The following is a 14,876-nucleotide window of genomic DNA, read 5'->3' as shown; positions in this document are numbered from 1 at the left end:
GAGAGACCGTTCACCTGCACTGAGTGTGGCAAGGAATTTACCCAGTTGTCCCACCTCACTGAACACCAACTTGTTCACACAGATAAGAGACCTTTTAACTGTTCTGACTGTGAGAAGAGATTTGGTTCCCCTCCAAGTCACACTCTATCGTGACTTGAAACTATTTCACTGTTCCTTCACTGGGTAAAAATCCTGCAACTCCTTTCCTAACAGCATGGTGGGTGTACCTACACCCCACATGGACTGCAGCGGTTCAAGAAGGCAGCTCACCACCACCTTCTCAAGGGCAGTTTGGGATAGGCAATAGATGTTGGTCTAGCCAGTGATGCCCACATGCCATGAATGAATTAACAAAAAATTGTGTGCCAGTCCTGAGTGCATCATTTTAAGACAGATGTTAACCCATTTAAAAGAAACCTGTTTAAAATAAATGGTGTAAATTCTGCATTAAAATAGCAGGTGGAGGAGTTCACTGAGCCTCATAACTGCTGGGACAATTACACAACAAACATTTTTCTCTCCAGATAAAGAAGGACCTGCAGTGTATTTCCAGGAATTCCCTATTTTATTGATGTGTGTGTTTTAGACACCAGGATAACTAAAAATACACGAGCCGGAAGGGAGTGTGATCCCAACAGTTACTCTGAAACCACTCCCACTGAGGAACTCTACCACTGACCCTGCTGAAGGTTGTAGGCTCAGGGAGTGGGGCCTCCAGGAGTGGACTGTAAGGAAGCTGGGTTTCAGTCTCCTGACAAATATATGGCAAGGAACCAGAGGAATCCTTACTGAGGAACTGTCTGGGGTTTTACCTGCCAGTGTAGGTCTGGGGGTGAATGATTCCTGACTCCCCGAACTCTTACATCAAAGCCAGTTTGGAAGAGGATGAATTAAGTTTCCAGGAGAATAGGGACAAATATCACCCACAATTGACGGAGATAAAAAAACAGCCATTAGAAAAGCTGAGAGATGGTTCACAATTTTGGTAATATGGCAATAGCTCTTCCAGCTACTTCAGGAGTCAGAGACATAGTAACATAGAGTTACATTGAATCAACATCCATGTGTGAGAAAGACAATCCCAGGTCTGATTTGATCCAAGTTAAATTTCATGCTTCATATTTCACTCCGAGGGAACGTTTGTTTATTGAGGGTAGGATTATCATTACAATGACAACAAACACTGTGTCCACCCATTGATCTCCCAGACTCACCATCATCTTTCAGTTGGGATCATGTATCTACGAAGGGGAGGTTGTTGTCCTGTCTAGACCACCCTGAATATCCTTGCTCCATAACTGTCAGGAATAGAAGGCCCCGGTATTGTAAGAGGAGTCTCAGGGAATCAGTCTCAGTGATCTTGTAAAATAGAGGAACACTTGAACAGGAGGAGGCCATTCAGCCCCTCCAGCCTGTTCCACCATTCAGTTACCTCATGACTGTTCTGTATCTCAACTACATTTACCCAGTTTGGTTCCATATCCTTTAGTAAACTTACCCAACAAAAATATATTCACCTCAAGATTTGAAATTCTCTCTGTCTCTCACTGTCAGCCTGTCACTTCCTCTCTGTTTGTCCCTCTTTATCTGTCCTGTTTAGTCTCATTTCCTATCACACTGACATTGATTCTCCACTTCAGAGACAGAGTATCTGCTACTCCAGGGTCGACACAACACCCAAGATGAGTCCAGGACTGTGACCTCAAATAGACTCCTCAAAAGGAGTCTGGATATGCACTTCAAGTGCCGTAATCTGCAGGGCTACAGACCAAATGCTGGAAGGTGGGATTAGAATAAGTGGATCATTTTACGGCCGGCACAGACATGATGGGCCGAGTGGCCTCTTCCTGTGCCTTAAACTTTCTATGAGACACAATTGGACCAATGTTCCCAGTCATTTCCAATCAGGGTCTGTGAAGCTGATGGTAGATAAGAACAACATTAACCAGAGTGGAAGGAAATCGGACTCATCCTGGTGTGAGTCAGGTACTGACTTAAAGCCCCACTGATCTTCCCTTTGTGTGATATCACCATCTCCTTACTGCGAGTGTTAGGAAAGGCTGACTTCGGTGCATCAAAAATGCCGATTCGTCCAGATAAAATTGCCACAATATAAATCCCACTTTAACTTTGAACATGTGAATTAAATTGTTTAGCTGTGGATTTATAATCTTGGCACCTTCACAGAGTCTCATCGACCTAAAGACTTCTATGAAATACATTTCCTGAGTGGATTTAAATTTAAACTGGGTTTTCAGGTGTGATGCTCTATTCACAGGTCGAAGGTGAGAGAGATGCTGTGGGACACATGCTTAGTCCAGTAGCTGAAAGTGATCAACAGACTGGGTTCTGTGTTCATTGATACCTTCCCTGGATACCAAGGCTAGGAGAGGCACTCTGGAAGGTATGGAGAGCTGGGACTTGTCCATGGGAGTAGCCAATGAGAACTGCAAAAATCTAAAGTTAGAAAGGAGAAAAATCCCCAAAAATGGAACAGTAGGGAACCGGACATCTCCTTTTATCTTGGAGAAATTGAAGACTGACACAGTGTGTGTTTGAAAAAAAAACATTAATTTATTTGACAGTTATCAGCTTATTAAACTCCAGCCTATTTATAGGGGTTATGAGCATCAGCAGAAATAAATCCCAACTGTCAAAATGAACATGGTTCAGTCCTGGATGTGATTAACAGCAGCAATAACAGCAGAATCCAATCCCTGCAGTCACTTGTGAGTTTGCTGATGTTTTTACAGGTTGGATGAATAAGTGAATCCCTTCTCACATAGAGCAAGTAAACAGTCTCTCCCCAGAGTGAACAGCCTGGTGTGTCAGAAGTTTGACTGACAGTGAATCTCTTCCCAAATATGGAGCAGGTGAACGGCCTCTCTCTAGTGTGAGTATGCTAATGTTTCTGGAGACTGGATGAGGCCATGAATCCCTTCCCACACGCGGAACAGGTGAACGGTCTCTCCCCAGCGTGACTGTGTCGATGAGTTTCCAGCTGGGATGGGGAATTGAATCCTTTCCCTCAGTTCCAGCATTTCCACAGTTTCTCCATGGTGCGGGTGTCCTTGTGTCTCTCCAGGTTGGACGATCAGTTGAAACTTCATCCTCACACAGAACATGTGTACAGCTTCTCCCTGCTGTGAATGGTGCGATGTTTTTATCAGACTGTTTAAAGCTCTTTCCACAGTCAGTGCACTGGATCACTCTCACTCGAGTGTGTGTGTCTCGGTGCTTTTCCAGTCCCAATGATGTTTGAAATCTTTTCCCACAGATAGAACAGATAAATATTTCCACTTCCAGAATCAGAGGCTGATCATACACGAATTAAGTGATTCTGTAAGATCTTGCCATGATTTTTGGTTTGAGTTTCCTGCCTGCAAATCCTTTCTAATACCCTGTGAAAGAAGTTTACAAAATTTATCACTGTAAGTACAGGATGGAAATTCAGAACAGACGATTATAGTTTCTATGGAACATTCTTTCTCTTTTCATTCCCCCAAATCTATCAATCCCTGCCCCACACACTCCTCCCTCTGTCTGCTCTTGTTCCAGATTCAGCTCCCAGTCTCCTACTAACTGCCCCTCTTTAGATTCTCTCTCGTCCTGTCCTTAAAGCAGTGACTCAGGCTGTGGCTCAGTCCCACTCATTAACTCTAATTCTAGCAAAAAATTCGGCTCACAACAACAAATGATCTTCAATGATTTTGTTAGTAGTTTTGAATGTATGGAAAGAGTCCCCTTTTCTCAATGGTGGAAACAGAAAGTCCAATGGTTAGTTCAGAGCTTCCTTCTGCCCAGGTCTAATCAATAAATTGTCTCTATCCGAGTTATATTTATACATACTCACTCACTTAGTAACTGATTGGGTCCCATTGGACTGTGACACAAGTTGTCTCTGTCTGAGTTATATTTATACATACTCATCATTCAGTAAGTGATCGGATCTCACTGAACTTTACCACCACCTGCCAGTTCCTCTCCAAACAACACACCATCCTGACTTGGAACTCTGGCACAGTTCCTCTACTGTCACTGAGTCAAAATCTTGGCACTCCCTCCCCGAATAGCACTGTGGATGTACTGACACCACATGAACTGGAACAGTCCAAGAAGGCAGTTCACCGCCAGCTTCTCAAGGGGAATTAAGGATGGGAAATAAATGATGGCCTTGCCAGTGATGCTCACATCACATGTATTATATAAGGTACAAGAGAGAAAGGGCGGAGGAATAGACAGAGACAGAGGGACAGAAGGTAAGACACAGACGATCAGACAATGCATCAGGTACAGAAAGCCTGTAAATTCCTCTTTTATCGAAAAAGATCATACTGGAGATGCAGTTTCAGCTCTCACTGATATTGCAGCAGAGGCAGACACAGTATTAATCCCACACTCAGGGCAAGTGCCAGCGAGTGACAATGTCCCATGTTTAACCCTCTTCCCTGTTGTACTCTCTGCAGTCCTGCAGCTCAGGGCCGTTGTATATTACTCTGTGAGCGAGTGTTTGACTGATTAAATTAATCTGGAAGTGTTACTGTGAAATATTAACTCCCAGTCTCCCACATGGTCCCAGCAAACAGACTGACCCGTTCCACATATGTTTCGAAAAGGGTTGCTTTGTGAAAACCGGGCTCATCAACAGCAAACACCCTGCACAGAATGATCCCAAATTGAATTTCTTAAAGGGACAGGCCCCCAGTTTTCACCGTTCTTCTCACTTTCTCATCAGTCCCAGAGGTTTTGTTCAGAATCTAATAAAAGTCAATTGGGGAAAGTTCCCAATGATTTATGTTTTCTGTGTTGTTGCAGAAATCTCCGCCTGCACTCCCCTCCCCCCAGCACTGCCTGTGAGTGGAAGAAGTTGGTTTAAAACAGCCGCGAATGGAGAGATCCCGGTCCTGGGCTAAGGGAGCAAACAGCAGCCTCCTTCCAGCAGCAACATCGCTTTGGCAGCGGGTCTGCAGATGGACTCGGATCAGCATTGAGTCCGGGCCAAGTCCAGGGGAGTCGGGGGCAGTTTGTAAGAGGCGGAGTGGAGTAGGAACATGGAGTGAGGGTGGGAAGGGAGAGGCCATTCCCGGGCTGTTTGTGGACAGGGAGAGGGAGGCAGAATGGGAAGAAGCTGCTATTGAAAATCATTGCTGCTGTCTCTCTGACAGCTCACAATGCCCCCGTGATTGACGGCAGCTCCGGGCCAATAGGAAAAGGGGCGAGGCTGGAGGACCGATGAGGGACCCGCCCACAAGGCGGGGCGGGACACACTCGTCACTCTCACCGATTGCTTGGAGGACCCACCGCCTGTAGGGTCCTCCAGTCCCGCCCCCGCCCTTCCTATTGGTCCGGAACCCCCGTCAATCACAAGGGCGGGCGGTGTGTGTTGAGCATGCGCACTCGACAGGGACTGGGGCAGAGAGCGCGGTTCCAGCAGCTGGGTTAATAAAACCAATATGTATTTTGGAAGGAAGATTGAGGAGAGGAAAAATAAACTAAATGGAACAATTTTAAATGGACAGTGGGATCAGAGAGACCTGGAGGTGTTTGTCCACAAATCTTTGAAGGTTACAGGACAAAGTGAAAAAGCTGTTTAAAAAACAGACCCGATCCTTGTCTTTATAAATGGAAGCAGAGAGAACAAAGGCAAGGAGGTTATACTGAACCTTTATAAATCACTAGTTAGATCTCAGCACGAGTCATGTGTCTAGTTCCAGGCACCAGGCTTTAGAAAGGACATCAAGGCCTGAGAGACGGTGCAGAGGAGGTTTACTAGAATGATAACAGGGATGAGGGGTTTCAATTCTCTGGAGAAACTGGGATTGTTCTCCTGAGAGCAGAGAAGGTTAACGGGAGATTTAATAGAGGTGTTCAAAATTCTGAGGGGTTTAATAGAGTAGAGAGGGAGAAACTGTTTCCACTGACTGGACGGTCAGTAGTCAAAAGACTAAGGTTTAAATAATTGGCCAAAGATGCCTGGGGAAGGTGAAGAGAAATGATTTTCGGCAGTGAGTTGTTCTGATCTGGAATGCGCTGCCTGAAAGGGCAGAGGAGGCAGACTCAGTAAAAACTTTCAAAATAGAATTAGATAAAAGCTTCAAAGGGGAAATTTTCCAAGGCTACGGGGAAAGCTGAGGGGAATGGGACGAACTGGATTGCTGTTTCAGAGAGCCAGCAGAGGCACAATGGAACGAATGGCCTCCTTCTGTGCTGTATGATTTTATGAAATGGTGACGGTCAGGGAGCATCTATATATGGAGAAATGGAAAATGGTCAGAGACAGACCACCAAAACTGGGAGGTATTGCAATGGACGGGGAGGGTCAGAGTGTTGGAGGAGGGGGAGAGAGCACCTACACCCAGGCAGAGTCAGCACCTTCAGGAGAGGAGAGGAAGGGAGGAACCAGTGAGTGTAGAACTGAACCCAGCCAGAGTCAGCACCTTCAGGGGAGGATAGAAAATTTATGCGACAAGAAAAATGTTTTGACATGGCGCGCTGGGTTTGGATTTCAGCCCAGGGAGGAGGGAGAGTGTGTGGGACGGGGATTTACAGCTTTGGGGGAACAAGAGAAGAAAAAATGTTCCATAGAAACTAGAATTATTTGTTCTGAATTTCTATCCTGTACTGACAGTGATGAATTTTGTAAACACCTTTTACAGGGTATTAGAAGGAGAGGATTTACAGATGGGAAACACGAGCCAAAGATCACACCAGGATCTGACAGAGTCATTCGATTCATCAGGACATGAATATCATCAGCCTTTGAATGTGGAAGGAGAAATGTTTGTCTGTTCTGTCCGTGGGAAAAGATTTCAAACATCAGTGTGACTGGAAAAGCACCGAGACACACACAGCCAAGTGAGAGTGTTGCAGTGCACTGACTGTGGAAAGAGCTTTAACCAGTTACACAGTTTGAAAAAACATCACACCCTTCACAGTGGGGAGAAAGCATATCTGTGTTCTGTGTGTGGCCGAGGTTTCAACTGATCATCCAACCTGGAGAGACACAAGGCCACCCGCGCCATGGAGAAACCGTGGAAATGTGGGGACTGTGGGAAGGGATTCAGTTCTCCATCCCAGGTGGAATCTCATCGGCGCAGTCATACTGGAGAGAGACCATTCACCTGCTCTGTGTGTGGGAAGGGATTCGCTCTGTTGTCCAGCCTCCAGTTACACCAGCGAGTTCACACTGATGAGAGGCCTTTTAAATGCTCAGACTGTGGGAACAGCTTTAAAATCTCACCAGATCTAATTAAACACCAGCTTGTTCACACTGATGAGAGACCGTTTGGTTGCTCTCACTGTGAGAAGAGGTTCAGACAGTCATCTCACCTGATTCAACATCAGCGAGTTCACACCGGGGAGAGACCACTTACCTGCTCTGTGTGTGGGAAGGGATTCACTTCTTCATCCAACCTGGTGACACACCAGCGAGTTCATACTGGGGAGAGGCCATTCACCTGCTCCGTGTGTGGGAAGGGATTTTCTCAGTCATCCAACCTGCTGAGTCACCAGCGAGTTCACACTGGGGAGAGACCATTCACCTGCTCCATGTGTGGGAAAGGATTCGCTCGATCATCTCACTTGCTGACACACCAGCGAGTTCACATTTGACTGCAGGGGTTGGATTCGGCTGTTAATCACATCCTTTGTTTCTGCTGCTGTTAATAACCTTGCTAACTGGGCTGGAGTTTTGTTTTTTGGATCTCTGTCAAATGTATCAGTTTTAGTGGAAATACAGTGTTCTACATTTCTGCAGGATAAAATGAGACTAATTGACGTCCTGTTAGTGACTGCTCCATTTTTGGGCCTTTTGTCCTTTCTAACTCCAGATTATTTCAGTTCTCATACCTTTAGTTACTCTCATGGACAAGCCCCTGCTCCCATACCTTCCAGAGTGCCTCTTCTAGACTTGAGATCCAGGGAAGGTATCAGTAACACGCCTGGGATCACTAAACACAAAACTCAGTCTGTTAGTCACTTTCAGCTACTGGACTTAGCTCATGTCCCACAGCATCTCTCACATCTTCAATGTGTGAATAGAGCATCATGCCTGCAAACCTGGTTTAAATTTAAATCCACTCAGGAAATATATTTATCAGGAGCCTGCAGGTTGTTGAGACTCAGTTATGCTGCCAGTGTCCTGCTGTACTGCTCTGTATTTTACCTGTAATGGAAAATGACTGAACCTTTGTCCCAGTGTAACCTTTGCTGTTCTGAAATGTGGGTGTAGATTAATGAACCTGACATCCTTGCTCATGTCTGCTGCAATTGTGTAGAAAGGGGATGTGTAAAGAGATAGTCTCTGTATGGAGATGTGAAACAAGGAAACTGTATGTGTGTGTGATAGTGACACAGCCTTGTGTTCACAGTCAGAGCAATGCACAGATATCCTTGTGGTTATGGTTTGATCAGGGGCTGATCACAAATGTAGTGAACAAGTTAAATATAAATATTGACAGTGTAGCTGCAGCTTGTTTGATCAGACCTGTGGAGAAGAGAGCTCTGAATCCACTGTATTATCTCTGTTCTCCGGATCGGGTAACTATACTCTGTCTGTATTAGTGCAGTGCTGTTAATAAAGTCAGTAAAAGACAATCTGTTGTTGTGAGCTTGATTATCTGGTGACTGAAACCACAAAATTCAAATTTAGAGTGGGTCTGATCCGATATCCTGACACTGGGTGAGGGCCACATTCAGCAGAAGTTATTAAAATAGAACTAGATGCAGATAAACTATATCGGTACTTACTGATATTTAGATTTTATTCACTGCTGCTCCCGATACCTGGCACCTCTTAGCTTGAACCATCACATCAACACTTGGAGCAAATGACTGGGCTGAGGCCTGTCTTGGATAAAAACACAAGGACCACTTTAAACACCCTTGGGTGGATATCATCTGGACCTGGAGCATCATCTCGTTTGAGATTTCCTATTTTATCCAGGATGACAATCCCTTTCTATTTTAATATTTATGATGTTATTGTCGACAGCACATCCCACAGCTGGAATCTGAACATCATCCACAGGAGTGCAGACTGATGTGAAATAGTCATTTAACTGCTCTGTCATAGCCTGGCAATCTGTTTCGATCTATCCTGAACTGTCTCTCAGTGGCTCGAAACCATCTTTAACCGTCTTCTCACTCCTGATGTAGATGGAAAAGCTTTTGCTGTTATTGCCACGATTGTGCACTATCTTCTTTTCCAAAGATCTCTCAGTTTCTCTAATGGCTGCTTTTACCTCCCTCAGTTGTGGGTGATATCTGTCCCTATTCTCCTGTAAACTGAATTCATCTTGATCCAAAATGGGTTCAATGTAAGACAATTCGGGGAGTCAGGTATCATTCACCCCTAGACCTACACTGGCAGGTAAAACCCCAGACAGTTCCTTAGTAAGGATTCCTCTGGTTCCTCACCATATATGTGTCAGGATACTGAAACCCAGCTTTCTTACAGTCCACTCCTGGAGGTCCCGCAGCTGCCGCCCCGCTTTACACACACGTGACCCCAATGGACCAATGGTTTTCTCTCCCGGGTGCCGGGAGCAGTTGGGAACAGGGACCTGAAGCTGCACCCACTGGGAGCTGCAGCTTTTTCACAGAGGTTTGCAGAGCCTCCATCGCTCCCTCCACCACTTACTGGCTGCAGATGTAACTCACAAGCTCCTCCCCATCTCGCCAAAGGAATATATTAATTACAATAATTGATCTGATGTGAAATAGTTTAGTTTATAAATTGAATCCTGTTTCTCTCATTGTATTTCCCAACTCAGATTCATGGCCTCATTTGTTTTCTTCCTCTGAGCCCCTGAACTCCCTCTGACAGGGTCATGTTACCGTGAGCTGATTGATTGTCCTGGGAAGCAACAGGAAGAAGCTCAGAGGCCGGAGGGCCAAGGGAGCAGCGGCTTCTGGAAGAAATCGCGGCCTTTGAGGGCTGCAACCTGAGGCTGTCAGTCAGGTGAGTCAGTGTGAACCCCTGGCAAACTATTGATCCTTTCAAAGTGAAACCAATGTTTCTTTTATCAACAAAATACTTTAACATTTGTCAGTATTTTGTTTTCCTGGAATTCCTATCCTGAGGTTCAGACACTTCAGAGCCAAGTGGACCAGGTGTTTAAGAATCATTGAATCATACATGTTTATGGCACAACAAAAGGCCACTTGGCCCATCGTGTCTGTGGCTGGCTGAAAAGTGAGCCACCCAGCCTAATCCCACCTTCCAGCATTTGGTCCATAGCCCTGCAGGTTACGGCACTTGAGGTGCATATCCAGACTCCTTTTAAATGAGTTGAGGGTCTCTGCCTCAACTACCCTTTCAGGCAGTGAGTTCCAGACTCTGGGTGAGAAAATATTTCCTCATCTTCCCTCTAATCTTTCGACTAACCACTTTAAATCTATACACCCTACTCACTGACCTCTCTGCTAAAGTAAATATGCCCTTCATCTCCACTCTATCCAGGCCCCTCACAATTTTGTACATTTCAATCAGATCTCCCCTCAGCCTTTTCTGTTCCTTGGAGAACAACCCCAGCCTATCCAATCTTTCCTCATAACTGCATTTCTCCAGTCCCGGGAACATCCTTGTAAATTTCCTCTGTACCCTCTCTAGTGCAATTACATCCTTTCTGTAATAAGGAGATCAGAACTGCACACAGTACTCAAGTTGTGGCCTAACCAGTGATTTATACAGTTCCAGCATAACCTGTTTGCTCTTATATTGTATTCTTTGGCCTCCTTATCTCGAGAGACAATGGGTAAGCGCCTGGAGGTGGTCAGTGGTGTGTGGAGCAGCGCCTGGAGTGGCTATAAAGGCCAATTCTAGAGTGACAGACTCTTCCACAGGTGCTGCATATTGTATACCTCAGCTAATAAAGGAAATGATTCTATATGCCTTTCTAACTGCCTTATTGACCTGTCCTCCTACCTTCAGGAATCTCTGGACATTCACTCCAAGGTGCCTCACTTCAATTCTCCCATTAATCATGTATTCCTTTGCCTTATTTGGCCTCCCAAAATGCATCATCTCACACTTCTCTGGGTTGAATTTCATTTGCCACTTTTCCATCCACCTGACCAGTCCATCTTCCTGCAGCCGACAGCTGTTCTCCTCACTGTCTACCACACAGCCAATTTTTGTGTCATCTGCAAACTTCTTGATCATGCCCCCTACATTTACATCCAAATCACTATACCACAAAAAGCAGTACTGAGCCCTGCAGAACACCACTGGAAACAGCCCTCCAGTCGTAAAAAAAAAACATCAACAATTGCCCTTTTGTTTCCTGCCACTGAGCCAATTTTGTATCCACTTTGTTACATTTCCCTGGATCCCATGGGCTTTAACCAGTCTGCCATGTGGGACCTTGTCAAAAGCCTTGCTAAAATCCATGTAGACCACATCAACTGCACGACACTCAACAATCTTTCTTGTTACTTCTTCAAAAAATTTGATCAAGTTGGTCAAACAAGATCTTCCCTTAACAAATCCATACTGACTATCCTGGATTAATCTGTGCCCTTCTAAGTTATCCTGTCTCTCAGAATTGATTTCAATCATTTGCCCACTACTGATGTCAGACTGACTGGCCTGTAATTATTGGTCTATCTCTCGCTCCCTTTTTAAACAGAGGTACAATGTTAGCAGTCCTCCAATCCTCCGGCATCACACCTGTATACAGTGAGGACTGGAAAATGATGGCCAGACCTTCCGCTATTTCCTCCCTGGCTTCTTTTAACAGCCTGGGGTACATTTCATCTGGCCCTGGTGATTTATCAACTTTCAAAGATGCTAATCCCATTAATACTTCCTCTCTCCCTGTGTTTATCACATCCAATACTTCACACCCCTCTTCCTTAACTACAATATCTGCATTGTCCCCCTCTTTTGTGAAGACAGACACCAAGTATTCGTTAAGAACCATACCAATATCTTCCGTCCCTACACATAGGTTACCTTTTTGGTCTTTTGTGGGCCCTACTCTCTCCTTATTTTGCCTCTTTCTCTTAATGTATTGATAAAACATCTTTGGGTTCACCTTGATTTTGCTTGCCAATATTCTTTCATGCCCTTTCTGAGCTTTCCTAATTTCCTTTTTGATTTCACCCCTCCACTTTCTATACTCCTCTCGGCTTTCTGTAGTATTGAGATCTCAGTGTCGGACATTAGCTTTCCTTTTCTGCTTTATGTTAACCTGTAAGCTCCTTGACATCCATGGGGCTCTAGATTTGGCCGTCCCACCCTTTTTCTTTGTGGGAACATGTTTACCCTGAACCCCTTGAATCTTCTCCCTTGAATCTCCCACTGTTCTGACACTGATTTACCTTCAAGTAGTTGTTTCCAGTCCACTTTCGTGAAATCACTCCTCAGCTTGGTAAAATTGGCCTTGCCCCAATTGAGAACTCTAACCTTCTATCCTTGTCTTTTTCCATAATTACATTAAAACTGACTGAACTATGATCACTACCACCAAAATGCTCTCCCACTGCCACTCCTTCCATCTGCCCATCTTCATTTCCTAAACTCTCTTGTTGGACTTGCAACATACTGGACAAAAATGTTCACCTGAATGCACCTCAAGAATTCTGCTCCCTCAATTCCTTTCACACTAAAACTGTCCCAGTTAATATTGGGGTAGTTAAAATCCCCTACTATTACTGCCCTATTGTCTTTGCACTTCAGAGATTTACCTACATATCTGCTCCTCTATCTCCCTCTGACTATTTGGGAGTCTACAGTACACTCCCAGCAGTGTGATTGGCCATTTTTTTGTTCCTTAGCTCAATCCATTTGGCCTTATTTGATGAACCTTCCAACATATCATCCCTCCTCGCAGCTGTAATTGTTTCTTTGACCAAAATTGCCACTCTGCCCTCCTTTCTTATCCTCCTCTATATCATGTCTGAAAACCCTGTAACCAGGAACGTCGAGCTGCTATTTCTGTCCCTCCTTAAGCCGTGTTTCAGTAATAGCTATGATATCATACTGCCACGTGTCTATCTGTGTCCTCAGCTCATCTGCTTTATTTGTTATACTCCTTGCATCGAAATAGATACCCTTGAGCACTGCCAAACTTTTTTTTTCTAACCTTTGTTTCCTCTGTCTTCCAGACTCGCCCACTGATTTTCTGCCTTCCATTTCAATTCTAAGTTTGACCCAACTGAGACTACCCTCAGGTCCCCATCATCCTGTCAAACTAGTTTAAACCCTCCCCAACAGCACTAGCAAACCGTCCCGCAAGGAACTCATTCCCGGCTCTGTTCAGGTGCAACCTGTCCGGCCTGTACAGACCCCATCTGCCACAGAGCCGGTCCCAATGCCCCAAGAATCTAATGCCCTCCAACCTGTACCATCTTTCCAGCCACGTATTCATCTGTCTTATCCGTCTATTACTGCAACTATTCCTATAACTTGTGCATGGCACTGGGTGTAATCTGTCATTGGTACCAATGTGGACCACGACTGCTCATTCACCCGCACCCCCCCCCCCCTCAGGATACTCTGCAGCTGCTCAATGATATCCTTGACCCTGGCACCAGGGAGGCAACACACCATCCTGGATTCACGTCTGCGGCCAAAGAAACGCCTGTCTGTTCCCCTGACTATTGAATCTCCTATCACTATCTGTGCTCATCTAATTCTGGCATCTTGTTCATCCCTGATTTTAATTGCTCCACCACTTGTGGCAGTGCTTTCAGCTGTCTGGGCCCTAAGCTCTGGAATTCCCTCCAGGGGGAACCCCTCTGCCTCTCTCCCTCACTTTCTTCCTTTTAAGACGCTCAATTAAACCTCCCTCTTTAACCAAGCTTTTGGTCATCTGACCCCATATCACCTAATCTGGCTCGGTGTCAAATTTTGCTTTATAACATTCCTGTGAAGTGCCTTGGAATGTTTTATTACATTAAAGACGCTATATAAATACAAGTTGTTGTTTGTTGGCTGGATTCATTTGGGCAGAGGATGAGACACAGGTTCAGGTGGTGATGGACATCCTGGAGCATCATCGACCACCAATAGTAATTATGTAACATATCGAGGACTCGAAATGGAAACATGCCCCCAATTTGATGCATAAACAAAATTAATTCTTTTGAGGCAGAGAGGTGTGACCCAAGTCAAGTTAAACACATGCTTGTGATACAAAACCTCATCATGTAGGACGAGTGAGTCCTTACTTGGTGTGAGAGACGAGGGAAAGTCTTTCCCGTGGTGTGCGGCCTCTTTGACAATAGTCACATCAGGGTCAGTGTCCTGATAGGTTATTAAATCAGGTATAACTGGAGTCTGTCGTACTGGTGCCAGTGATTGTGCTTTGGGTGGATCCCATTGAATCCTCTCCACAGCAGCTTTCCTGGTGAGTATGTCTGCCTGGTTATTACCATCACCCTCTTCACTAACTCCTGCTCCTGATGTACCTTCTCCTCACAAACAGCAATTTGTCCTGGACACTTCCCAGCAATATCCCAGATCATTGGGAGTTGGGAGTGGTGGGTGAGCGGTTTCCTTTCTGCTGTGGGGAAGCTGTGTTTTTGCCAGAGAGGTAGATCTTCTGTGAGGGAATTACAACCAAAGGAGCTGTCAGAATAGATGGTGATTCTGTCAGTAATGGTTTAAGGGCTGTGAGCCAGTTGGATTTTTACAACATTCTGGCAGTTTTCATGGTCACTTTCTGGTGTCGGTCTCAAAATTTACTAGATTCATTCAGCTCAATTTCACAACCTGCTTTTGTGTTTTTTTGGTCCTCTCTCACGCTCCCTTTTCCCTGTTTTAAATTCACTTTACAGTAATTAGAAAATGTGAAGCTAAAACCAAATATCACTTCAACATCTGACAGTCATTCACTTCATCGGGATGTGAATATCATCAGTCTTTGAAC

General features: G+C 45.0%; 1 protein-coding gene across 1 annotated transcript; it reads left to right on the top strand.

Moving 5' to 3' along the window:
• The first annotated feature begins 5,411 nt into the window (after positions 1-5,411).
• On the top strand, positions 5,412-8,588 carry LOC137348487 (zinc finger protein 239-like). Its single transcript, XM_068013794.1, has 2 exons — positions 5,412-5,643; positions 6,657-8,588. Exon 2 carries the CDS (start codon positions 7,021-7,023, stop codon positions 7,609-7,611), a length of 591 nt encoding a protein of 196 aa, XP_067869895.1. The 5' UTR covers positions 5,412-5,643; positions 6,657-7,020; the 3' UTR covers positions 7,612-8,588.
• Positions 8,589-14,876: the final 6,288 nt, after the last annotated feature.

Source organism: Heterodontus francisci, chromosome 34, assembly GCF_036365525.1.
Source record: "Heterodontus francisci isolate sHetFra1 chromosome 34, sHetFra1.hap1, whole genome shotgun sequence".
NCBI lineage: Eukaryota > Metazoa > Chordata > Chondrichthyes > Heterodontiformes > Heterodontidae > Heterodontus > Heterodontus francisci.
The sequence above is the reverse complement of the archived record's forward strand: the minus strand, read 5'-3'. Positions and strand labels throughout refer to the sequence as shown.